Here is a 27995-nt window from a genome sequence, read left to right as displayed (position 1 = left end):
GATAGGAAATCAGCCAAAAACGATTGGTGTGTAACTGTGTTGAAGGTACACAGAACACCTACTGCTTCAGATGCCAACACACTACACGAGGCCACCTCAAAGGCGGCCTTATATAGTGTGGGGCGTGCACTACACAGCCTGAGCTATGATTGGCCACAGGCAGGATGCCTGTGGCCAATCATGGCTCTCCTCGCTGCTGGCGCTGCGATTGGCCAAGCATGCGGGGTCACAGTGCATGCTTGGCCAATCATGAGCCAGCAATGCACTGCGCCATCGCAGTGCATTGTGGTCCGCGCGCACCATACGAATTTTGACGCGAACGGACCAAGAGTTCGGATTTCGCCGAACGCCCGAACAGCCGACTCGAACACGAAGCTCATCCCTAATCACCATATATACCTGATATTACTTTACACTGAATTTTTCGTTAATAAATATATATTTTGAGCATATCGTTGTTATCTCTTTAAAATGGCACGGATAAACAAACTTGAATTATTTTGTTTGTTTTGTGGAAAAAATTTAAAACCTCCCAAAACATAGATTTTGCATAATTCCATAAATATAATATTATTTTAATATTTCAGTATAAACATTCGGAAAAGCTCTAAGTGAGAGTGAAACTGTGACATTGCTTTGTTATTTAAAAAAAAATATATACACACACAGGCAGATGCCCCAATACTTTTGCCAATATAATGTATACAGTCACACTGTTTTAATGCAACATATATCATCTGCATCTATATACCCTATTCTTTTGTTTCCTTTTCAATTCGTTTTTTAGTTTTTTCTGCCTTGCGAATGCTGTCCACAGTAGCACCCCTTTAATCTTGCGTCTATCATTCTACTCTGTCTGTGTATCATCTGTGTATTTTACTGTTTGTCTGGAGTTCAACTTTAAATCCATAAAAAGAAGACATATTGTCTAAGTTTAATGACTAATATACCCTTGGTAACCCTTGTTACTTAAATATAATAAAGAATAATGTCAGCTGCTGAGCAGGAAGTAGGAGATTTCACCAGACATTTTATGATCACAGACAACTTCTTCTTTTAGAAATCTGCAGGAGATAAAACAGAAGAGAAATTGTAACTCATTTCTAATTTTATCTGGAAAAGCAATCATTTCTCTATTTTAACATCACTTCTCATAATGCCACAAGCACTTTATAATTGTATAGGTCATCAATTCTATTTTAAAGTATTAAAGAGGAGTTCCCCTTAAAAAGAAAAAAAATTAAAAGTCATCAGCTACAAATACTGCAGCTGCTGACTTTTAATAATCGGACACTTACCTGTCCCAGGGTCCAGCGATGTGGGGGAATGAAGCCCTGCTCGTTCCCCCCTCCGCTCGGCGGCGCCGGCATTCTAACTGTGGGCACCTGGCTGTGGCTTCACAGCCGGGCACACAGTGTGCATGCGCGACCGGCGCTGTGCAGCGTGGTTGGCCGCACAGTCATCTGGAACCTGTCACGTGTCTCAGATGACTGACAGGAAGGAGAGGGCAGAGCTGAGCCCTTTCTGCGCCGAGGGGAAGTGATGTCACCAGCCCAGGCACTGAAGGAGGCAGACTACGAGGGACCCCCTAGCAACAGGCATTTAGAGGTGAGTTAACATTTTATTTTTTCCAATTTTTATTTTTTTTAGGAATTTTAATTATTTTATTTTTTTCTGTGCAACACCACTTTAAGCATTAAACTCAACTCATTTTTAAAACATGTATTCACAGAGTTAAAGTCTTTCTAAACCCAGGACCCTGCAGTCACTATATCTGGTCTCCAACCATACACAGGACATGGAAATGCAATTATTTTAGTAAATATAAACTGATAAATACCCTTTCTCATCAGCAGTATATAGTAGTCTTGAGACTTCTATCAGTGTCTAATTAAAGCTTGTAGGAGGAGTTTTCATTCTCCTCTGACTGTCCTATGAGTTTGCAGGACCCCTGACCCTTTGTCTGGACAGTGCTGATTGGCCCTGTGCTGATCACATGCACTCTCCCAAGAAGAAAAAACTCTCTGGCAAGACACAAGAAACTGAGCATGTGCAGCTTGTCCCCAAGCCTCTCTTCCATCAGGAGATGGATTCAAGACAGTGGAAGAAGGGGGAGGATCAGAGAAGTCAGGGTCAAACAGCCTTTTTTTTTTTTTACACAATGCAACCCCTTAGGTTCCACAGTGAATATAACAAGCATGCCTTACTGCATATACAGACTGATTTTACTGTTGTGGGTTTTGTAACACTTTAACCACTTAACCACTTACAGACCGGACCATTTTGCTGGTCAATGACCAGACCACTTTTTGCGATTCGGCACTGCGTCGCTTTAACTGACAATTGCGCGGTCGTGCGACGTGGCTCCCAAACTAAATTGACGTCCTTTTTTTTCCCACAAATAGAGCTTTCTTTTGGTGGTATTTGATCACCCCTGCGTTTTTATTTTTTGCTAGGCATTTCCTCCATTCAGCCGTCCCGTGAGACGATCGCGGGTATGCCCGTGGCAATCGAGTCCGCAGGACCCACGACCGGACTCACGGGGGTCCCGACCGATACGCGAGCGCGCCGGCGGCGGCGCGCTCCCGGTGGCAGGGCAGCATTGAAGATTGGACATACCTGTACGCCAATATGCCTGCCCATGCCATTCTGCCGACGTACATTGGTGTGCGCCGGTCGGGAACTGGTTAAGGACCGGAAGGATTTGCCCCCTTAATGACCAGACCATTTTTTGCATCGCTTTAACTGACAGTTGCGCGGTCATGCTGTACCCAAACAAAATTGATGTCCTTTTTCCCCCACAAATACAGCTTTCTTTTAGTAGTATTTGATCACCTGTGTGGTTTTTATTGTTTGCGCTATAAACAAAAAGAAAGAGCGACAATTTTGAAAAAAACTTTTTTTTTACTTTTTGCTATAATAAATATGCCCAAAAAAAGTAAAAAAAAAAAAAATGTCTTCATCAATTTAGGCCAATATGTATTCTTCTACATATTTTTGGTATAAAAATATAAAATATAATAAGTGTATATTGATTGGTTTGTACAAAAGTTATAGCGTGTACAAAATAGTTAATAGATTTATGGCATTTATATTATTTATTTATTTTTTAGTAGTAATGGTGGCGATCTGCGATTTTTAGTGGGACTACGACATTGAGACGGACAGATCAGACACTTTTTTTTTTTTTTCTATTTCAATATGTTTTTTTGAAAATTTGAGTGAACAAGAAAGTGTAATGTGCTCATTAAACGCCCTCACAGGGGCTACAAACATAAGAAGTAATCCACAGGGAAAACCATCACAATTAACAGGTAGCATAATGTAGCTAGGGGAGGATATTGAGGTAGGCTACAGTACAAAGTGTCCTGTCCCCTTCATCGTCCCTGGAAGGGAAGCCCGTCTCCTGTTACCCCCTTCTATGGGGGGCAGCCGTGATTGCTAGGAACGTTAGAGGCTATTAAAAAAAGTGAAAAGAGCTAAGAAACAAGAGAAAGAAGGTCAGAGTAAAGAATAGGGAGGGAAGGGATAGGGAAACTCGGACACGGACGTCCCACCGAGGGGAGTCAGACCAGGCCTAGACATGCTGCTTGGAGTGTAGAGAACTCGAAAGAGATCCATGGCTCCCAGATCTTGAGAAATTTTGCGTGTGAATCATGCACAATGCTGGACATGCGTTCCTGAAGTAGCATAGCAGTCATACGTGTCTTCACCCCTTGAAGATCTACCCGCTGGGTCTTCCAGGCCTGGGCAATGGTCCACTTAGTAGCTATAAAGAGGTAGGTGGCCAGCTTCTGCTGAGGACCTTGCAAGCCGGGTATCAGACAATGTAATAGGGCAAGCCTGGCGTCCTGTCGGACCGTTAGATGGAAGAGTGTCTGCAGCAAACCGAAAACCCTAGACCAAAACCCCTCCAGCCTCGGGCAGGAATACCACATGTGTATAACATCACCCCGCTTTGATCAGACACTTTTGACACTTTTTTTTTGACCATTGACATTTATACATTGATCAGTGTTATAAAAATGCACTGATTACTGTGTAAATGTTACTGGCAGGAAAGGGGTTAACACTAGGGGGGGATCAAGGGGTTATGTCTGTTCCCTAGGTGTGTTTCTAACTGTGGGGGGAAGGGACTGACTAGAGGAGAAGACAGATCACTGTTCCTACTTAGTAGGAACAGAAGATCTGTCTCTCCTCCCCTATCAGAACAAGGATTTGTGTGTTTAGATACACAAATCCCCATTCTGGTTCTCATGTCCATGATCGTGGGTGGCCGGCGGACATCACATCCGCCGGCCACATGCATTGGGTCCCCCGCCTGCAGCGGGGTGCGCACGCGTGCCTGCTATGGCTCTTAAAGGAGCCACCGTACAGCTATGACGATTTGCGGGAACGTGTCAACCTGCTGCAGTATAATGATGGCGGCTGGCTGGCAAGTGGTTAAAGAAGAGCTCCAGGCTCCTTTAGAATTTTTTTTAGGTCAGCAGCTACAAATACTGTAGCTGCTTTTAATATAAAAACACTTACTTGTCCAGGGATCCCACAATGTCCTCACCCCAGCCAATTCTTTAATCGGCTTCAGGCGAAGGCACCGACATCTCTAGTAAGGGAAACAGGAAGTGAAACCTTGCGGCTTCACAGCTGGGTTCCTATTGGGCATGTGCGAGTCACGCTGTGCCTTGTGAATGGTCAAGTAGTCTTTTGGGACCTGTGATGTATCCTAGAAGACTGCAGGGGAAGGAAAGGGGCGAACTTCTGGCTCAGTTCGCCACGGCGATTTGAGTCGGAAGTGGGAGCGGGTACCTAACTAAAACAGGTACCCGCTCCCCCCTCCACCCAAAATAGTGCCAAATGTGGCAGTGGAGGAGGGAAGGGTGCAAAAAAATGGAGCTTCCCCTCTTGGATGGATCTCCACCTTGAAATGTTACATATAAAGGGGTTGATTTACTAATACTGGAAAGTGCAAAATCTGGTGCAGCTGTGCATAGTAGCCAATCAGCTTCTAACTTCAGCTTGTTCAATTAAAGCGGGAGTCCGCCGGGACTCCGCATTTTTTTTTTTTTTTTTTAAGCCAGCAGCTACAAATACTGCAGCTGCTGACTTTTAAAATATTGACACTTACCTGTCCAGCGCGCCCGCAATGTCGGCACCCGAAGCCGATCTCTCGATCGTCTCTCGGGTGCTGCCGCCGCCATCTTGGGTATGGGAATCAGGAAGTGGAGCCTTTCGGCTTCATTTCCCGGTTCCCTACTGCGCATGCGCGAGTCGCGCTGCGCAATAAGGATGGACCCGCTGCCTCTGGGATCTGTGTGTTTCCCAGCAGGCAGCAGGGGGACTTTCGGAAATCTACGCCCCTTTCCGCAGAGAGCTATCCCGGAAGTGGGTGCAGATACCTGTACTGTACAGGTACCTGCACCCCCCTCCCCCCTGAAAGGTGCCAATTGTGGCGCCGGAGTGGGGGAGGGTTCTGATGAGCGGAAGGTCCACTTTAAGGTGGACCTCCGCTTTAACCTCTGACAAAAAGAAAAAAAACCTGGAAGCTGATTGGTTTCACTCTCCAGTTTTAGTAAATTAACCCCACAGTATACAGAGATTGATTGTCCCAAAAATTGTACAGGACAATCCAATTTTGGCCAGTTTTAAAGCCCAACTTTCCTGTTTTATTGCTGTCCCCTAGAGACTTATACAACCCAGTTCCTGTAAGCTCAGGCCATCATCGGAGTGTATCAACGTGCCGTCGTGGGCTCATGGATTGCATGGAGCTCACACATTCTGTTCTCCAGAAGTAATGTCGCATACACACAAGCGAAATGTCAGACAGAAAAAGTCTGACGGAAGCTTTTCATCGTATATTCCGATCCTGTGTATGCCTCATCTGACTTTTTTTTTTCCGAAAATTCTGACGAACCTAGAAATAGAACATGTTCTAAATATTTAGGATGGAACCAATTCCTATTGGGAAAACCGCTCGTCTGTATGGTGTTCCGAGGGACCAAAAACGACGCCTGCTCTGAAGCAAGTACAAGACGGAAACTATTGGCTACTGGCTATTGAACTTCCTTTTTCTAGTCCTGTCCTATTTGTTGTACGTCACCGCGTTCTTGATGATCGGATTTTCGTGTGATTGTGTGTATGCAAGACAGTTTCAGCGGAATTCCGTCGGAAAAACCTTCAGAGTTTATTCCGATGGGAAAACCGGTCGTGTGTACAGGGCATAAGGGTTGCCCATTGTCACTGCTGGGGCAGAAGAGGACAGACACATAACATCATTGGAAATGTCAGAAGACTGCAAGAAAAAAGGGTTTATCTATGATATTTTAAAAGTTGTTGCTTGTGGAGAGGAAGGGAGACTTCTTGGATTGGAGTTGGGATTCAGACCATGCTCTATGTAGAATCTAAGTGTGTCCATTGATGTTTTTCTTGGTTCTACTGGACTGAACTTACTTATTCCCAAAAGTACAAAAAATATGCCAACTGAGCTGAGGGTTACCAGTAGGTCCTGTTAACTCTACTTAACCGTCACATCAAGGTTACCTCATAATCCCACACCCAACTCCCTCCCTCAGGCAATTAACACATTTGCACTTTCAAGGGCATTTTTTTAAAACAGCCATAGACGGTTAGAATCTCGGCCAGTTGAGCAGGAACCAGCCGAGATTCAAACCATGTATGGGCAGGTTGAATGTACCCAAGTTGATTGATCAATCAACTTGGGCACAACCAACCTGGTGGATTTTGCATTGTTATAGCCACTAGCCAGGAGAACACAATGACCTAGCAGGAGGGATTCCCCCGTCAACACTGTCTGTGGTTGCAGGAAAGAAATTTGCTCAGTCTATGGCCAGTTTTAGGCCTGATACACACTAGTAGTTTTGTGGCTGAACGTAAAATAAAACTGAAAAGCTCCAGAGGAGCCGTTGTACTAACAATTTAATGTTAGTACAACACTCTCCCCTGCTGAGCTATTGTGTTCTGCCAGGGGGACGGCCCTCCCTCCAGAACACACTGGTTGGTTGGTTGCCATTTGGCAGACCCTTTTCGATCATGGCTCTTCGACAGAAGTCGGCTAGCTTCTGTCGGACTGGCTGCAGTACACACAGGCCGAATGTTGGCCGGTTTCTATTAAACCGACTGATGCCAACTGACATTTGGCCCAGTGTGTACTAGGCATTATTTCAATTTGTCTTTCCATAGAGCATTTATGCATCATTTGTACCCTTTATTAGATTTACGCCTTTATTAGACATTATCATTTGAAATCATTTGTGCACTTGTATGTTTTAGGATTATTTTGAGATGTTGTTTTTTCTTGGATCACATTAAAATAGTTAGGGGTTTTACAGGTTTGTGCATGTTCACTTAACTGTAACCATAAAGAGAATACGGAGGTGGCATGGGCACAGAAGAAACCAAAGGGGATTGGGGAGCGGGGGGAAAAAAAGAAGACAGAGGGAACATAGAGAAAGGTATGGGGAAGACAGAATGGGCATTGGACCTTATAGAGAAGACAGCGTGGACACGTTGGCAAATACAGAAAGGCAAGGGGAACAGGACTATACAGAAATTTACTATAACAAAAAAAAAAAACCTTAACTTAAAGGTTACAAGGCACCACGATAACCTGGAATTTTTTTTTAGCAGCAAGACAAGCAGCCAAACAATGAGCAGGTAATTTGCCATTCTTTATAAATAGGTGTAGGAAGTTATGCAAATTGCAACTTTCATCTGCTTATCAGAACACCTTAGAAAGATTCTGTGAACATAACAAAATATAATATATTACCAAAATTTGTGCGCACCTATGACAGCTACTTATGTGAGCTTGGTGGACATCCCATTCCAAAATCATGGCCATTAATATTGAGTTGCCCCCTTTGTTGCTATAACAGCCTCCACTCTTCTGAGAAGGCTCTCTATAAGATTTTGGAGTAGTGTTGTGGGAAGTTGTGCCCATTCGGCCAAAAATAGTATTTGTGCGGTCAAGTACTATCCGGTAATACATCTTAGCCAGCTGGCTATAGTACCTGCATGTGTTCTGTTTCATGGCTCTGCACATAAAGATGTAGCTGGGCATGTGCCTGCATGCAGGATTTTCATGCAGTGTATACGCGAGTATGCATGCAAATCCAGTGTCTGCAGTGGCACCTATTAAAAGCTTGTGAACCAAACCCCATTGACAGGGGCTGCTCAAGGCTCCACCAGGTCCTCTTATGTAGCAACCACTTGGAGTTCAGACAAGGACAGAGTTCGTCCCAGGATTAGACATCTAATGGAAAAGGGAAAAGTCCTGGAAGTTGCACATCTCTGCAAAGCCCCGCATGAAGACTCCAGCCAGGCCATGCCCCCAATGTGTTTCACTCTGCCCTTGGAGCTGAGTCATGGGGAGCTTAGTCATGCCTATTTAAATCCTGATTAATTGTCAATGCTGACTGGTCTTCAGCAAGTTCCTGGTGACCCAACCTGTGCTCTGTCGCCTGCTTTTCCATTACCAACCCAGCTTACTTCTGACCTACTTTTGAGCCCTTCTTTGTCCCTCTGCTTGGACTCTTGGCTATCCACTTTCTAACCTCAGCTTTGTCTCTGACTCTGATCCTGCCTATGATTAGGCACTGAAATACCTGCTCGTTGCTGACCTTGGCCTGCTTTCACTACTGCTTTGGGTGCCTAATCAGGTATACTTGGAGATATAGCTGCGGACTTGAGTGAGTGTCCCTGCTGCCTGCATGCTGATGTCTTAACTGGTCCATGCTGTCCTGAACCCAGTGCCAAACCAGAGCTCTTCCCTAACTTCTGGTGGTACTTCCTGTTGGCCTTACCGACAGATCATCTAATGTGCCTGCCTGCACATCCTGCTGGTTCCTCTTGGTTGGCCTCACTGGTATAAACTTTTTCAAACAACATCCTCAAGCACTCACGCTCCTCCTGTACCAAAGTGCTACCTGTTGCACTTCCACTTGTGCTGACAGGTACTGATATTGGTTGAGAAGACCTAGTTTAAAACTATCTTTCCAATTCATCTGAAATTAGTTCAGTAGGGTTGAGTTCTGGGCTCTGTATAAGACACTCAAGTACCTCCAAACCAAACTGGTCAAACCATGTCATATATAGAGATGACTGTGTACAGGGGACAGTCATGCCGGAACAGAAAAGGGCCTTCCCCAAACTATTACCACAATGTTTGAAGAGCACAATTGCCTAAACTGTCTTTGTATGCTATAGCATTAACAGTACCCTTTACTGGAAACATCTGAACGCCATCATCTTGGCAGTGTCCATATAGATTTGGTTATACTGTATAGATTGAGCAATGCCAAGATCTCTAAGGTGACAAGCAAGTTCTTTCAAGTTCAGTCTACTAAACATAATGTGATTATTATATCATAGGGTAGTGCTGATTCAACTGAAACCACACAGGAAATTGAAAAAAGCTGAAATATTAAAAAGAAATGCCAGTGTTCAATAGCCCAACCTACTTCCTTGGAGTAAGTTAATCAGTTGCCAAAGGAAGAGTCCAAAGAATGTTTTGGCTGGTGTTGGGTTCTTGGCTGGTGTTGGGTTCTTGGCTAGTGTTGGGTCCTTTTTGGCCCCAGTTATATGAATTGTAGCTTATAACAATTGTCTTCCACTTACCAGTGAGAAAGTTATCCAGATCAGAAATGAAGTTTTCAAGTTCTTTTGTATCACCAAGTTTTGCTACAGAAATAAAGCAAAGAACTGCTGAACTGTCACATCATAATGAAAATGAAAAAATAATCTACGGCATCACATTTCACGATCTTACCTTTTGGTTGGTGCCTTGATGTTATGCTGGTAACTGAATGACTTAAAGTTTCCTCTGTGTTATATGTGGTGCTTCTTGGAGATGAATTCACATCTGCAAAGATACATCAATTAAATGACAGAATAGGAGAAATGTTTTCTGTAAAAGGAAACATGGGGGGGGGGGGGATTTCCTATATTAAATAGTTAGGTTATAGCTATAGTTTGCTACAGAGATCATAAAATAGAAAGTTAATATTTAGCTCAATTGATTGCCTGCCTAGAAAAACACCTCCGTGTTCTCATATATAAAATGCCCCTGCAATTTTTCTTGGCTAACACTATGGCAGAGATAGATCAAAGCAGCTTTTTGCAATCAAGGTTGTGTGTTTCCTTAAGGTTTCTCCAGAAATGGCAAGGGGTTTGGTGCGGAGTCAGAATAGGTGAATTCATTACCTACTGAAAAGTGCCTACATAATTTGATTCCAAACATCACTGAGCAGGAAGCACTATATTGATCACCAGTGTAATAGGGCATTGTAATAGACCACCTCTTCTACTAACTATCAGTGTAAGGGGTAGCCTCTCTTACTGTCCACCAATTTAAGGTGTAGCCTCTCTTACTGTCCACCAATTTAAGGGGGAACCTCTCTTACTGTCCACCAATTTAAGGGGGAATCTCTCTTACTGTCCACCAATGTAAGGGGGAACCTCTCTTACTGTCCACCAATTTAAGAGGGAGTGTCAGGGCTTGGTTCAGCCCCTACTTCTCTGGAGTTGGCCGCTCAGCTGTTGGCTAATTGCCAGCTCCCATCTCTCTCCACAGTTACTCAGCTGTTGATGATCCTGCTCATCAGTCCTGCCTACTTAAGCCGCCCAGTCCAGAGGATCTCTGCCTTCGCTTTGATCAACATCACAAGAAACATCTCCTGCATTCCTGTTTAAAGACTGGCTTTGCTGACATCCCTTCTGGCTCCAGATCCTGCTTGCTGTTCCACTACATTGATCCCTGACTTCTGACTATCTGTTCCGGTTTCTGAACTTTGGCGCAGTTTTGACTACGTTTGTTCTTTTTACTTTTATTATTAAACAAGTGTGATTTAACTGTACTTCTGTCTCAGTCTGATTTCATGTTTTCTGACAGGGTGTCAGGGCTGGCTTAGCCCTTCCTCCTCTGGGCTGGCCGCTCAGCTGTCGGCTAATTGCCAGCTCTCTTCTCTTTCCACAGTTACCAGCTGTTCCCGATGATGCTAATCTGACCTGCCTATTTAAAGCCTTCCTGCTCACTTTTTCATTTGCCTTTGCGTTGGTCACATCACAGGTAACCATCTCCTGCTGTTTGTTTCAAGACTGGCTTGCTGACATCCCACCTGGCTTCTTATCCTGCTTGCGGTTGCTCTCCTTGGATCCCTGACTTCCGGCCTGGCTGATTACCCGATCTGGTTAATGAACTTTGGACTGGCTGACTACCCAATCTGGCTACAGGACTCTGGCTATGCTTGACACTCTTTTTTCTATTTACCTTTTTATTTTTATTAATAAACAAGTGTGATTTGATTGTACTTCTGTCTCAGTCTGTTTCATGGTTTTTGACCGTACGCGAAGGCCATGAATTCAGAAGATACAGTCATTCCACTTGTTGGTAATATTTTTTCCAGATTGGATGAGCAAGATCACCGCATGGATCAGTTTGCCTTGGCGTTACAAACGCCCCTGAATCACACGGCTCACCTGGAATCCCCCACGGTGGCTGCTCTGGTATAACCTGAGTCGCAGGCCGTCCCTGCTGCTGCGCCAGTCTCTGTGCAGACACCCGCCTCGAGTATTACCTCTATAAGAGGTATGTCTGGTTCTGCTCCACTTCCCCAGCGATTTGGGGGGTGATCCAGTTCAATGCAGAGGGTTTCTCAATCAGGTTGAGATATACTTTAAATGCTGCCCCAGGCGTTTCCCACAGACAGAAGCAAAGTAGGTTTCGTGATATTTTTGCTTTCTGAGAGAGCCTTGGCCTGGGCTAACCCTCTATGGAAGACGCAAAAACCTGTTGTCTTGAGTTACCCTCAGTTTGTGGCCTCCTTTAAAAGGGTTTTTGATGTTCCCGCATGCTACGCTTCTGCTGCTAAGTGCCTCATGTCCATCAAACAGAGTATGAGAACTGTTGCCGACTACGCCATTGAATTCCGTACTCTGGCAACAGAGGTTGCTTGGAACAATGAGGCCCTCGTGGCTGCTTTTTCTCATGGTCTCTCGGATTCCATCAAGGATGAGATAGCAGCCCGAGATATACCCACTGAGCTGGAGAGCTTGATCTCATTTGCCATCCTCATTGACTCCAGACTCAGAGAGAGACTTTCTCTTAAGGAGCGCTTGCGGAAGCCTCCTGTACGTTTGCCTCCGAGCTTTGTAGTCCCACCCATGCCTCCCTCACCTCCCATGCCTCCTGGTACCGAGTTGGTCAGTGAAGATGAACCCATGCACCTGGGCTTCACGCGTCTCTCTGCGGATGAGAGAGCCTTTAGGAGGAGGGAGAGATTGTGCCTTTATTGTGGCCAGGCAGGTCACTTTTTGAAGTCTTGTCCTACCCGTCCAGGGAATGCCCGAACCTTGAGGTCCTGTCATGGACAGACCTTAGGTGGCGTTGTTTCATCCCCAGTTATCCAGAAGGATAAGCCCCTGGTTTTGGTCACCCTTTCTTGGGCTGAGTCGTCCATCGAGATACAGGCTATAATCGACTCTGGGGCTGCAGGCCTGTAGACCTTTACAGCCTGCCTAGGTGACTCATGAGACGGTTCCATTGTCCATGGCCATAGGGGCTCTTCACCATAAGATAATCCAATTCCAAGTTATTTCCTCACCCAGATTTCTGCTGGTTATTGGTTATCCTTGGTTACAGAGGCACAACCCCTCTTTTGATTGGCTCCGTACTGAGGTTCTCTCCTGGTCACCACAATGCAGTGAGACATGCTTCCTGAAGGTATCCAAGGTCCTGTGCACCTCTTCACTACCCTCCTTGCCGGAGGAGTACCATGATTTTGGCGATGTCTTTGATAAAGGTCAAGCTGGTAGTTTGCCTCCACACCGGTCTTATGATTGCGCAATTGATCTTCAACCTGGTGCCATACCTACTCGTGGCCGGGTTTACCCTTTGTCGGTCTTGGAGGATAAGGCCATGGAGGAGTATGTTGCACTTTCTCGAGGTTTCATCCGCAAGTCCTCGTCTCCTGCTGGTGCTGGTTTCTTCTTTGTGAAAAAGAAGAGGGGTGAACTGAGACCTTGTATAGATTATAGTGGTCTCAATCGTGTCATGATTAAGAATGCCTACCCGATTCCATTGATTACGGAGTTATTTGACCGCCTCAAGGGAGCAAAGGTTTTCACAAAGCTTGACCTGAGAGGGGCATACAATCTCGTGTCCATTAAGGAGGGCAACGAGTGGAAAACTGCATTTAATACCAGAACAGGCCATTATGAATACCTGGTAATGCCTTTTGGCCTTTGTAATGCCCTGGCAGTTTTCCAGGAATTTATTAACGATGTCCTCTGAGATTTGTTGCAATTGTGTGTGGTGGTTTATCTCGATGATATCCTCATATTTTCCAAGTTCCTGGAGAGCCACCACACAGATGTCTGTCGTGTACTTCAGAAACTAAGAGAGAACAATCTCTATTGTAAACTGGAGAAGTGCAAGTTCCATCGTGAACAGGTTACATTCATTCATTTCCACTGCTGGTTTTTCGATGGACCCAGAGAAACTGTTGGCAGTCCTACAGTGGCCTCGACCCGTGGGTTTACGTCCTCTGCAGCGTTTCCTGGGCTTTGCCAACTACTATCGGAAGTTTATTCGTAACTTCTCGTCTCTGGTCAAGCCTCTGACTGATATGACCTGAAAGGACGGTAACCCACAGAGTTGGTCTCCGGAGTCCATTAAGGCCTTTGAGACGCTCAAGGCTGCCTTCGTTTCTGCTCCTGTGTTGGCACATCCTGATCCTACGTTGCCTTTTATCCTAGAAGTTGATGCTTCTGAGACGGGAGTTGGCACCCTTCTGTCTCAACGTCCTAACTCTGAGAGCGCTATGCATCTGTGTGGCTACTTTTCCAAAAAATTGTCAACCGCTGAGTGCAATTATGAGATTGGTGACAGAGAGCTGTTGGCGATCATTTTAGCCCTGAAAGAATGGAGACATCTCCTTGAAGGTACCACTGTGCCCGTTCTTATTTTTACTGACCATAAGAATCTTACATTCTTGTCTGAGGCTAAGCGACTCTCTCCCAGAAGGGCGTGATGGGCTCTTTTCTTGTCGAGCTTTAATTACATTGTCTCATTCTTACCCGGTACTAAGAATGTAAGGGCTGATGCCTTGTCACGACAATTTTCCTCCATTTCCAAGTCGGAGTCGGTTCCGGTTCCTATGATTCCTCCTGATCGTATCTTGGCTACGGTTGGCACCAGTCTTACTTCTCCTTTGGGTGACAATATTCTTGCTGCTCAGGTCCATGCTCCTCCTGATAAACCTTGTGACTGCAGCTTTGTCCCAGAGAGTCTCCGTACTGCAGTGCTCCAGACTTAACATTCTCCCAAGGCAGCTGACCATCCTGGGAAGAATCAACTCATTTGGGCCATCTCCCAACAATTCTGGTGGCCTAGTCTACGGGCTGATGTTACTGCCTTCTAGGGGTGCAACAAATTAAAAAACTCACGGATCGGATCGTTCCTCAGATCAGAGTCACGGATTGGATCATTTTTCGGATCAGCAAATAATAATTTAATTTGGAAAAACCTGTGAAAATTCCACCACCATATAGTCCCCACTGTAATATCCACAATCTCCCCCACTGTAATATTGGCTGAGTATGGCTGGGTACGGCTGAGCATAGCTGAGTATGGCTGGGTATGGCTGAGTATGGCTGGGTACGGCTGAGTATGGCTGGGCACGGCTGAGTATGGCTGGGCACGGCTGGGTATCGCAGAGTATGGCTGGTTATCGCAGAGTATTGGCAGGCAGGGTATTGCTGAGTATTGGCAGGCGGGGTATTGTTGAGTATTGGCAGGCAGGGTATTGCTGAGTATTGGCAGGGTATCACAGAGTATTGACAGGGTATCGCAGAGTATTGCTAGAGCATTGGAAGGGTATCGCTAGAGCATTGGCAGGGTATCGCAGAGTATTGCTAGAGTATTGGGGTATTGCTAGAGTATTGGGGTATTGCAGAGTATTGGGGTATTGCAGAGTATTGCTAGAGTATTAGGGTATTGCAGAGTATTGGGGTATTGCAGAGTATTGCTAGAGTATTGGGGTACTGCAGAGTATTGGCAGGGTATTGCTGGGTACTGCAGGGTATGGAGGGATGGCTGCTTCCATCTCAGGATCTCTCCCCTCCACTGTACAGGTTAGTACAGAGAGGGGAGAGAGAAACCAGCGTCATGACATGACGCCGGTTTGTTTACAAGTAATCGCTCCGTCGGGTGTAGAAAGATGGCCGCCGCTTCGGAGCTAGGCCGAAGCCGCGGACTTTCCTAAGGCCGAGATCGCGGCATGTGCCGATCCGAGCGAGTTGACCCTTTCGGATCACGGATCAGTGACGATCCGTTGCACCCCTACTGCCTTCGTAGCTGCCTGTCCCATGTGTGCCCAGAGTAAGACTCCACGACACCTTCCAGTGGGCCTCCTACAACCCATACCCAATGGAGAGAGGCCCTGGACTCACCTGTCTATGGATTTCATTGTGGAATTGCCCAACTCCCAAGGCAACACTGTTATCCTTATGGTGGTTGACCGGTTCTCAAAGATGTGTCATTGTATTCTACTTAAGAAGTTGCCCACCTCTAAGGAACTGGCTTCCATTTTTGCTCGGGAGATCTTTCGCTTACATGGGCTACCCAAGGTGATTGTCTTGGAAAGGGGCGGTCAGTTTGTCTCCCGGTTCTGGCGAGCCTTCTGTGCACAGTTGGGAATCCAGCTTGCGTTCTCTTCTGCGTATCACCCGCAGTCTAATGGGGCCGCAGAACGAGCCAATCAGTCCTTGGAGCAATTCCTACATTGCTATATTTCTGACCATCATATCAACTGGTCTGACCTATTAACTTGGGCAGAGTTTGCTCACAACAGTGCCTTGAATTCTGCCTCCCGATTGTCTCCATTTATGGCGAATTATGGTTTCCAACCTTCCATGTTACCTGACTCGTTTGTTCCGCAGTGTATTCCTGCGTTAGAGGAGCATCTCTGTGGTCTTCGTTCCACTTGGGTACAAGTCCAGGAGGCTTTGCGTCATGCTAATGATAGGTATAGACTCCATGGTGACCGCAGACGCCTGCCGTCGCCTTCCTACTAGGTTGGGGACAGGGTCTGGCTGTCACCTCACTGAAGTTTGCACCTCAGTTCATTGGGCCATTCCGTATCCTTCGCAGAATTAACCCAGTAGCTTACGCGTTGGACCTTCCTCCTAGTATGCGCATCTCTAATGTGTTTCATGTCTCCTTATTGAAACAGTTGGTCTGTAACCGATTTACCACCTCGGTGCCACGTCCTCACCCTATTCTGGTTGAGAACCATGAGGAGTATGAGGTACAATCCATTGTTGACTCCTGTAGGTTCCGCGGGCGCATACAGTACCTGGTGTATTGGAAGGGGTACGGTCCGGAGGAACGCTCCTGGGTTTTATCCTCTGACGTACATGCCCCTGTTCTCCTTCGTGAGTTCCATAGACGGTTTCCCCTCAAGCCCGTGGCCCTCCGAGGGAGAGGGGTCATTGGGGGGGGGGGGGTACTGTCAGGGCTGGCTTAGCCCTTCCTCCTCTGGGCTGGCCGCTCAGCTGTCGGCTAATTGCCAGCTCTCTTCTCTTTCCACAGTTACCAGCTGTTCCTGATGATGCTCGTCTGACCTGCCTATTTAAAGCCTTCCTGCTCACTTTTTCATTTCCCTTCACGTTGGTCACATCACAGGGAACCATCTCCTGTTGTTTGTTTCAAGACTGGCTTACTGACATCCCACCTGGCTTCTTATCCTGCTTGCGGTTGCTCTCCTTGGATCCCTGACTTCCGGCCTGGCTGATTACCCGATCTGGTTAATTAACTTTGGACTGGCTGACTACCCGATCTGGCTACAGGACTCTGGCTATGCTTAACTACGCTTTTTTCTATTTACCTTTTTATTTTTATTAATAAACAAGTGTGATTTGATTATACTTCTGTCTCAGTCTGTTTCATGGCTTCTGACACAGGGAACCTCTCTTACTGGAAATCAGTGTAAGAGTGAGCCTCTCTTACTGCCCACCAATATAAGGGTAGAGTGGAGAAGGAACCCCCCCCCTTATGGGACTTTAATGACCCAAGTAGTAGTACATAAGGAGTATGTAAAAGGAGTATACAAAATTTATTGAAATATAAACAATTACAATTTGAATCAATAGGTGGCTATAGACATCTGAATTACATAGATATGGCAAAAAACAGAAGAGCAAAACTCTAGAGAGATCCAGGGAATACTGTGATAGGGTCGCCACGGCAAGTCGCATGGACCACATATGACGTGTTTTAGGAAACTCCTTCAGGGATGTGTAGAGCGATTTTATTTCTATATGTTGCCAAAATAAATGCAAGTACATGTCACAGCCACAGAGTGATTTTGTGAAAACCAGACAGCCATGTCCCAACAGCGATCCAGAAGCTTCCAGATGGAAAGAGCAGTGAGCAACCAGTGAAGCCAGCATAGGGTAAAGCACAGCCACAAGGGGCACACAGGTACTTGGGAGGGCTTCTTATAACACTGAGGAAATCATCATGCTCTTATCAGGAAGGCAATGGAACAATGAAAATTAGCCCCCCAGGAGAGGGAGCACACAATTCTCCCACTTGTCTGGCTACATCTATGCTGTGTGCTCCCTCTCCTGTGGGGCTCATTTTTTATACACACAATGTGTCACTTACCTTCTGAATTATGACTACTGATTGAAGTTAGATGCTGTTTAAGTTTCTTGAGGTGTTCTTCAGATTCACAAGGTCCTCTTGTAAAGTCTTGCAAAGCGTCATCAAATTCCATCAGGGTGGAAGCTAAATCTTCACCTAGAGAGGCTGATCACACAGGATCATTAGTGCAGGGTCATACTTTCCGTTTTGCTTACTTGTTGGTATAAATATAACATCATAATATCCGGTTTGAAATATATAATATAATATAATTGTCAAATTGAGAAATTAAAGTTCAGCACCATAGATTTCAATAGAATAAGGCAAAATAAGGTTTTGGTGGACTCCAAGATATGATACTGAGAAGGACAATTGACATTACATGTGTTATAGAAGGAGCCCATATGAAAGGGCCCAGGAAATGCAATGGGCATCAAGGATACTCATGAACTAGCTATAGCATTAAAGGTCGGGGACATATACAAATATTCCAAAAGGTTCATCAAATAAATAAGGGGAAGAGGACAGTCCCAGGGTTTTTCAACCTGGTTTTTATGGAACCCTGAGGTACCCTAGAGGTTACTAGGGGTTCCTTGAGCAATGAAGAGTTTTAAAATCCCATTATTAACTACATTTATAATTAACTACAATTATATTTTTAGCTGTGTGTAAGGGGGCAGTTTTCCCACTGGTCAACAATGAAGAGTGTCCTTCTCTCACTGAGCCTTAATATAAGGGGCCCTTCTGCTATTGGCCACTGGTAAGTCGACTAGCAATATAAGAAGACTCTTTTCCATTGACCATTACAATTTTCATTGTTGGTGTTTCTTTTCTGGCGGCTATTATTTGTTCCATTTCGTGATTGTTACTGAAATATTATTTTCTTATAGAGGAAGGCAGTGTTAAAAAAAAACATCTGCACTGGATGTGAAATGTGTCAGGTGCACTACATTCTTTTTTTATGTATTGTTATATTTACAATGTATTGACCATACAAATGTGCCACGAGCTAGAGGAGTAATACTTTAGCAGGGACTGCCCACAACATAAAAATATTTCAAGGGTTCCTCTGTACTACAAGGTACAAAAGTTGAGAAAGGCTGGAATAGTCCATCAAGGGGATCACATTTGGCCCACAATAGGACGCAGTGGCGGCTGGGGAAGTTTTTGGATGGTGGGGCGCCAGACCCCGCCCATCATGACCCCGCCCACCATTTTGGCCCCTCCCACTTCTCATAAAACACGCCCCTTATGTAATCGGAAAAAAAATTTGACGTGGGTTCCCCCTCCGAGAGCATACCAGGCCCTTAGGTCTGGTATGGATTCCAAGGGGAACCCCCTACGCCGAAAAAACGGCGTGGGGTTCCCCCCCAGATCCACACCAGACCCTTATCCGAGCACGCTACCCGGCCAGCCAGGAAAGGGGGTGGGGACGAGCGGGCGGCCCCCCCCTCCTGAGCCGTACCAGGCCGCGTGCCCTCAACATGGGGGGGGTGCCTTGGGGGAGGGGGGCGTGCGGCCCCCCCACCCCAAAGCACCTTGTCCCCATGTTGATGAGGACAAGGGCCTCTTCCCGACAACCCTGGCCGTTGGTTGTCGGGGTCTGCGGGCGGGGGGCTTATCGGAATCCGGGAGCCCCCTTTAATAAGGGGGCCCCCGGATACCGGCCCCCCACCCTATGTGAATGAGTATGGGGTACAATGTACCCCTACCCATTCACCTGTGAAAAAAAGTAAAAAAAAAAAACACAACACAGGGTTAAAATATTTTATTGCACAGCTCCGGGGGTCTTCCGTCTTCGGGGGTCTTCTCGCCGGACTCCTCCGCTATCTTCTTGTAGCTCTTTTACTAGCGGAGGAGCCCGGCTTTCTTCCTCGCCGCCGGCCTCTTCTCCCGACTTCGGGGGTCTTGTCCCCCTCTTCGGTTCTTCTGCCGGGCCACCGCGCCTTCTTATAGCTCTTTTACAGGCGGTGGCCCGGTCTTCTGCTGCCGCCGCTGCACGCCCCCCCTCCCCCAAGGCACCCCCCCATGTTGAGGGCACGCGGCCTGGTACGGCTCAGGAGGGGGGGGGCCGCCCGCTCGTCCCCACCCCCTTTCCTGGCCGGCCGGGTAGCGTGCTCGGATAAGGGTCTGGTGTGGATCTGGGGGACCCCCACGCCGTTTTTTCGGCGTAGGGGGTTTCCCTTGGAATCCATACCAGACCTAAGGGCCTGGTATGCTCTCAGAGGGGGAACCCACGTCAAATTTTTTTTCAGAAATTTGGCGTGGAGTTCCCCCTTCAGAGCTCATTCTCTGATTGGCCACGGCAAAAGTCGCCTGGCCTGGGGAAACCTTTCTGGCTGTGAAAGCTTTTTGCATTCATTCAGCTAAATGCACGAACATTCTCCACAAAGTAGAGGCTAGAAAGCCTTTATGCGGTGACTCACCTCTCACTGTCTGGCAGCTCCGCTCGGGCTAAGGAACGGAGCTGCCTACGTCACTTCCGGGTTTCGTGAAGCAGCCGAAAGCCGGAAGTGACTGCCTGTCTAAGAGTGACAATGCTCCCGCCCGTAGAATCACAGTGATTTTACGGGCGGAAGCTAGTCGGCGTTCTGCAGTGCGCCACAAGGCGGGTTTTTAACCCGCAAATGAAGCGCCATGAATGCAATCCTGTGATTGCATGGACGTGGCGCTTCTCATAGTGCACTGTGACCGGCGCCACAGTACACTATGTTAAATTGTTAAATGACATTTTTTTTTTTTTTTTTTTAAATGTCTTAAAGGGCCCGTTTTTTTTTTTTACTTTTTTTTTTTTTTTACTTTTTTTTTTTTTTTACACCTAGGGAGAGGGGGGGGCGGCGCCCGGGCGCCCCCTATGGGCGGGCCGCCACTGAGGACGTTATCTGGCCTGCAGATAGGGTCATCTGTGTATCCTCAGTGTTTGCTGATTGAGGATTAAGGTCAGCAAAGGCTGCTTAGAGTCTCTGCTTCTGATATAAGGAGGGGCTCTGATGGGGACCCTGATGTAAGAGGATACTCTGATATGGGCCCTGATATAAGGGGGCTTTGATGGGTACCCTGGTTTAAGAGGGGGCCCCAATTCAAGGGGACACTCTGATGGGGAATGTGATTAAATTGGTGACTCTGATAGGGACCCTGGTGTAACAGAGGGACTTTGATGGGGACCCTGATGTAAAGGGGGGGTCTTTTATGAGTATCCTGATTTAAGAGGGGACCCTGATTTAAGGGGAGGCTCTGATGGGAAACCTGATTTAAGGTGGGATTCTGATGAGGAACCTGATGTAAGCAGCAGGGATTCTGATGTATGGGGTACTCTAAAGTAAGGGGGGGGGGTCCTGATATAAGGATGCATTCTGATGGGAAACCTGATGCAAGGGGGCACTCTGATAGGGAACATGATGTAAGGGGGGACTCTAATGGGGACCCTGATGTAAGGAGGACTCTGATGAGGAAGCCGATGCAAGGGGGCACTCTGATGGGGATCCTGATATTAGAGGCTCTTTGATGGGAATCCTGATCTAAGGGAGGACTCTAATGGGGACCTTGATGTAAGGAGGACACCAATGGGGAACCTGATGCAAGGGGGCACTCTGATGAGCAACCCGATGCAAGGGGGCACTCTATTGAGGAACTTGATGCAAGGGGGCACTCTAATGAGCAACCCGATGCATGGGGGCACTCTAATGAGCAACCCGATGCAAGGGGGCACTCTAATGAGGAACTTGATGCAAGGGGGCACTCTAATGAGCAAACCGATGCATGGGGGCACTCTAATGAGCAACCCGATGCAAGGGGGCACTCTAATGAGGAACTTGATGCAAGGGGGTACTCTGATGGGGACCCTGATATAAGGGGGTGCTCTGATGAGGAACATGATGCAAGGGGGCACTCTGATGGGGAACCTGATTTAAGGGGAGACCCTGATGTAAGGGGGCTCTGATTGGGACCCTGATATTAGGGGGGGGTCTTTGATGGGAATTCTGATATAAGGAAGGACTCTAATGGGAAACCTGTTGCAATGGGGTACTCTGATGAGGAACCTGATGTAAGGGGGCACTCTGATGAGGAACCTGATGCAAGAGGGTTCTCTGATGGGGAACTTGATATAAGAGGTTGCTCCCATGGGGACCCTGATATAAGGGGGTTCTCTGATGAGGAACCTGATGCAAGGGAGCACTCTGATGAGGAACCTGATGCAAGGGGGTACTCTGATGGGGACCCTGATATAAGGGGGTGCTCTGATGAGGAACCTGATAAAAGGGGGCACTCTGATGGGGAACCTGATGTAAGGGGGGACCCATATGTAAGGGGGCTCTGATTGGGACCCTTATATTAAGGGGGTCTTTGATGGGAATTCTGATTTAAGGAAGGACTCTAATGGGGAACCTGTTGCAATGGGGTACTCTGATGAGGAACCTAATGCAAGGGGGTTCTTTGATTGGGACCGTGATATTATTATTATTATACAGGATGTATATAGCGCCAACAGTTTGCGCAGCGCTTTATAAGATGAGGGCAGACATTACACTTAAAATACAAATCAATACAGGAGGGATCAGAGGGCCCTGCTCGTTAGAGCTTAGTGATATAAGAGGTTGCTCTGATGGGGACCTTGATATAAGGGAGGGATCGGAAAGGACACTGATATAAGAAGGGTTCTCTGATTGGGACCTTGATATAAGAGTTTGCTCTGATGAGGACCCTGATATAAGGGAGGGATCTGAAGGGACCCTGATATAAGTAGGGCGCTCTGATAGGAACCCTATTTCAATGGGCAGGCTCTATTTATGTAGATAACTTTATAGAAAGAGTTTTGTTAGAATTAATCATAAAACAAATCCTTTATTTGCCAAATGTTGCTGTGGAGTGATTAGTAAGTGTGGGGCTCAATCAGCTTGCTGAATTGCTTTCTGTACAATCCATATCTGTATGTAGCGGTATATAATAAACACTCATATATGGTTTGAGGTCTGCTCTAGACATATGACAACAAAAGGATGCAGAGGAAGGAAAGGAGATGAAAGCAAACAAAAGGCAGAGGAAAGGCAATATAAGACAGGGGTGGGGGCGACTTCATACAAAAAAGAGCATAAAAAAACCCAATCTAATAAAAACAATATTATTTCGGGGCTCATGCACGTGAGCGCACACTGATGAACATGGACAGAATTCAGAGTATTTCTACACCTGGGAGTCACAGTTTTTGCATGCAGCTGCCTGAACCAATCCGTGACAGGCTGTGGCTGTATGCTGGAATCTGCCCATATGAACGGTCACATTAATACAGGAATGGAGATGCACCCCCGGGAAGCATCCAGGGGTGCACATCCAACCCTGTACACGTTTAACATGTGCAGATAGGAGCATACAGCTGCCGCCTGCTGAATTGCATAGGTGGTTCAATGCCACACCTGTGACTCTTGGCAGCAGAAATACCCTGAATTCTGGTGTTGTGTAACAGCATGCATCAATGTGCATGAGCCCAAAAGTGTAACAAAAAAATAAATATATAAATGTCAAAGTTGAGTAAATTTCCCCCCCCCCTTTAACCGAGGTTTGGACCTGTGTGTAAACCCGCCAGTCCTCTGAAGAGCGATCCACATTTGGATCACCTTTCAGAGACCACTGACGGGCAGTAAGGGGTCACATTGCCTCCTAACCACCTGCCAATGGCCTCTAAAATGTGATCCAAACCTTTTAATCCCTATTTTTGCCGAACTACCTCGTTCTTTGCAAGCGATTCCAAGGGTGTTTTCACTTGAATGGGTCACACCTGCAGCCTGCTGATTGTGACATATTGCATAGTTTTTCTGCCGTGGGCATGAAGCAAAGCATCACGACCGTAGCATGTGAACACCCCTATCTGTTATCATTTCAGCTTAAAAGGAGGGAGGGCAGTTGTGGGGGCATAGAAAACGCAGTGCGACCACAGATTTTTACCACCCCTTAACCGCATGTCTAAATGAGACCTAAATGCAGTTGTGCAAGTTTTTTTTATATGGGCTTGTTCACACTTACTTTGGTCCTTAAAGAGAGATCCACGTTGGGATCACTCTTCAGACAGCATCTGACAGGTGATAATAGAGGCGCTGCATCACCCCCTTACCACCTGCCTTCACCCTTTGAACCCCACACTAGTGCACAACTACATTCATTGCATGCCACAAGTGTTCCAAGCATTCCAGCTATGCGATTTTTATTTTTTTCCACTTGAATGGACTGCCCTATATGCGTTTTCAGGAGCTGATTTCAGGCAACTTGTCTTTTAGAGGCACAGTTTGTTGCGCGAACCTGTCAGGCATCCATTGCGACAGAATTGGGGGTCAAGGATCTGGGGGTTTTGGTAAGGATCTGGGGGTTTTGGTAGACCATAAGCTCAATAACAACATGCAATGCCAAGCTGCTGTTTGCAAAGCGAGCCAAGTCCTTTCTTGTATTAAGAGAGGTATGGACTCCAGAGAGAGAGATATAATTTTGCCCCTGTTCAAATCATTAGTAAGACCTCACCTGGAATATGCCGTTCAGTTTTGGGCACCAGTTCTCAAAAAGGATATCGGGGAACTGGAGAAAGTGCAGAGAAGGGCAACCAAACTGATAAGAGGCATGGAGGAACTCAGCTATGAGGAAAGATGAGATGAACTGAATTTATTCACTCTTGAGAAGAGGAGATTAAGGGGGGATATGATTAACATGTTCAAATATATTAGGGGTCCATATAGTGAACTTGGTGTTGAGTTGTTCTCTGTACGGTCAACCCAGAGGACACGGGGGCACTCTTTACGTCTAGAGGAAAAGAGATTTCAGCTTCAAGTACGGAAAGGTTTCTTCACAGTTAGAGCAGTGAAAATGTGGAATAGACTCCCACCAGAGGTGGTTCTGGCCAGTTCAGTAGATTGCTTTAAGAAAGGCTTGGATACTTTCCTGATGGTACATAATATAACTAGGTACTAACATAGGTAAAGTTGATCCAGGGAAAATCCGATCGCCTCTTGGGGGATCAGGAAGGAATTTTTTTCCCCTGCTGTAGTAAATTGGAGCATGCTCTGCTGGGTTTTTTTTTCGCCTTCCTCTGGATCAATTGTGGGCATAAAATTGGGTATCTGGATTGTACGATTATTTTTTATTTTATTTATTTGTTTTTAAGGTTGAACTGGATGGACTTGTGTCTTTTTTCAACCTGGCTAACTATGTAACTATGTAACTATGTAACTATGTAACTATGTAATTGCATTGCGTTTGGGGTGTGCTGAGATTGCCACATTGCGCGCCAGATGACGTCTTGATGATGAAACGCGTCTTTGCTTCACTTCCGGTTAAAGGCGTGGATCGTGGATTGCCTGCCAGTGATCCGCATTGTGGGCACTGATTGGCATCCATTGTGGGCACTGATTGGCATCCCTGGTGGTCTAGGGTGGCATACCCGGTGGTAACATCCCTAGTGGTCCTGGTGATGTCCCTGGTGGTCCAGTGTGGGCATTCTCAGACAGCTGCACTGATAATCATCTGACAGACGTGAGTGAGGAAAAGTCGATCAACGGCTCTTCCTGTTTACACTGTGATCAGCCGTGATTGGACACGGAGTGGTAAAGAGTCTCTGTCAGACTGACACACCGCAACAATGATCACTGCGATGCACGCCCCCAGGGGTGCGCAGCGGCTTGATATCCTGGCAACGTCATATGATGTTTGGTCAGGATATTGCAACCACTTTGCTGACGTCATATTGCTATATGGCATGTGGCAAGTGGTTAAAGCCAATGGTCGGCTCCCTTGTAATAACAACCTGAGCAGCTGGGCAGCCACTTCATTACAAGCAGTGGGAGGGAACATCACCTGGCTGGCTGAAGATCGAGTTTGGGGTTAGCTTTGATCGAGTCTCAGATATAGGAACCCAAAAGCTATATATATTCCAGGTTAATCAAAACAAAAGGCGTTCAATATCTTGATAGCGTGCAGTTTATTGTGTTCCCAAAGTAGTCAGGGCCTAAGTAGAAAAGCCTGTGCCCTGCCAGGGTGCTGCAGAGAAGGCCTTTTTATGTCTATGTAAAAGCAGTAGTCTCTTTACAAAGGTCCAACATGCCCTCTGCTAACTAAAGCTCAAACGGAAAACAAAAATGTAAAAAAAAAAAAAAAAAAAAAGCCATACCTGATAGACCTTAAATAACCTTCTCACACCCGCCATATAGTAAAATGACGGCGGGTGGGACCTCCTTTCTTTCTGGAACAACGTCATATGACGTTGCACAGTGTCACTTCTCGGACGTGCGGTGAGGCAGTTGCAGGTGCGCTGTGTCCTTGCCATGCCACCTCTCTGTGCCCATCAATGCTGCCTATCAGTGCCACCTATCAGTGCTCATCAGTGCCGCATATTAGTGCCGCCTCATCAACGCTCATCAGTGAAAGAGAAAACTTACTTATTTAGAATCAGTGCCACCTATCAGTGCCCATCAGTGCCACCTATTACTGACCATCAATGCTGCCTATCAGTGCCCAGTGCCACCCATCAGTGCGGCATATTAGTGCCTCCTCATCAGTGCCACCTCATCAGGGCCCATTAGTGAAGGAGAAAGCTTACTTATTTAGAATTATATTTATTTTCAGTCTTTTTTTTTTTTCTTGGAAAAAATAAAACCCCAGTGGTGATTAAATACCAAAAAAAGAGAGCTCCATTTGTGTGAAAAAAATGATAGAAAATGTCATATGGGTGCAGAGTAGCACGACCGGCCAATTGTCATTCAAAGTGCGACAGTGCTAAAAACTGAAAATTGGCCTGGGCAGGAGGGGGGTATAAGTGCCCAGTATTGAAGTGGTTAAATATATTGTTGCTGTACATAGCAAACATACACATGCTGGGGTTGATTTTTTTAAAAGCAAATAAACTGTGCACTTTGGAATTGCAGTTTCTCTCTGCAAGAGCAGTTTCTCCAGAGCTTAGCAAATGAGCTGAAGCTCTGCTGGCTTCCATCTTATCATCTGCAAGCAAAAATGTTTTTTTGTTTTGTTTTGTTTTTTCTCTCTTGCGTGTGATTGGCCATTCTTTGCAAAGTAAAGCTTCACCTCATTTACTGAGCCCTGGAGCAACTGCACTTTGAAAAGTGTGCAGTCTATGTACTTTTAGCAAATCAACTCATCTGCTTGCAAAAATAAATATGGAAACGAAGCGCACGTCTAATATATATATATATATATATATATATATATATATATATATATATATATATATATATATATATATATATTAATTACATTTTGTCTTCATATTGAGCTATGTGCATATAGATGTTTAATATTATTATTAATTATTTATTAATAATAATAATGCATTTTTATTTATTTCTTTATTTGTCTTTCAATTGTCTTCATCCTGTCTTCCAGTTGACATTTGTTTATTCCCAGCATATTGCTTGCAAAATAAATATGCTTGGAATAAACAAATGTCAAGTGGAAGACAAGATGAAGACAATTGAAAGACAAACAAATAAAAATACATTATTATTATTATTATTATTATTAATAATAAATTATTAAAAAATAATAATATTAAATGTCTATATCCACATATGCACACACAGCTCAATATGAAGTAAAAAAATGTAATATATATATATATATATATATATATATATATATATATAAACTGAAGTTCGATGTAAAATTTGATAATAATTTCAGTCCGAATTGCGTTTATATATATATATATATATATATATATATATATATATATATATATATATATATTTATTTTTTTGTATATGAATAAAAAAAGACTTGTTGGACCACTTGTTGCACCATACAGATTATTGTTCATGTTCATCAGTTGTAAAGATGACCTCCATCACATTCTGATAGAATATATAAATTATAAATATATCAGTTTTAGAATGTTAGTCTCACCTTTCCTGTCCATGGTTGCTCCTTTCTCGCTCTCAGGGAATCACTGTGACAATACGAGTACAGAGAGTCTTGTTGGCATACAAGCCCAGCCCTGTATTCCTGGTAGACCAGTTACAGAGAAGCTCAGTGCGAGGATGTCTTCTGCTGGATGTGGTTTGTGAATGGAAATAACGCGCAGCAGTGAGCTTATCATAGAACTTCCTACTACGAACAGCGAGGTTCTAAGAAGACGTTACACAAGCATGCAAGGAAAATCCAATGAGACATTTATTTATGTGGCAAACATTTTCTTTTGAACTGCAGGCAAACAGCCAAATACACAGAATTAATAAATACAAAACAAATCCCTCTTATTAAGGCAGTCCATCCAGTGCTGAGATTTACACAGCTCCATCACACAGCACAGCCCTGTCTACTAGGGAAGGAGTCTTGATCTTAT

General features: G+C 45.5%; 1 protein-coding gene across 1 annotated transcript; it reads right to left on the bottom strand.

Moving 5' to 3' along the window:
- Positions 1-554: 554 nt before the first annotated feature.
- LOC143952317 (regulator of cell cycle RGCC-like) lies at positions 555-27725 on the bottom strand. The gene is made up of 5 exons (XM_077465201.1): positions 27557-27725; positions 17684-17827; positions 9785-9877; positions 9634-9696; positions 555-1064 (listed from the first exon to the last, which is right to left on the bottom strand). Exons 1-5 carry the CDS (start codon positions 27567-27569, stop codon positions 1057-1059), a joined length of 321 nt encoding a protein of 106 aa, XP_077321327.1. The 5' UTR covers positions 27570-27725; the 3' UTR covers positions 555-1056.
- Between the last annotated feature and the right edge of the window lie 270 nt (positions 27726-27995).

The sequence above is a fragment of the Lithobates pipiens genome, unplaced genomic scaffold (assembly GCF_037356315.1).
Source record: "Lithobates pipiens isolate NorthernLeopardFrog02 unplaced genomic scaffold, aLitPip1_a1.2 Scaffold_1, whole genome shotgun sequence".
NCBI classification, from domain to species: Eukaryota; Metazoa; Chordata; class Amphibia; order Anura; family Ranidae; genus Lithobates; species Lithobates pipiens.
This window is presented reverse-complemented; position numbering and strand designations above follow the sequence as displayed.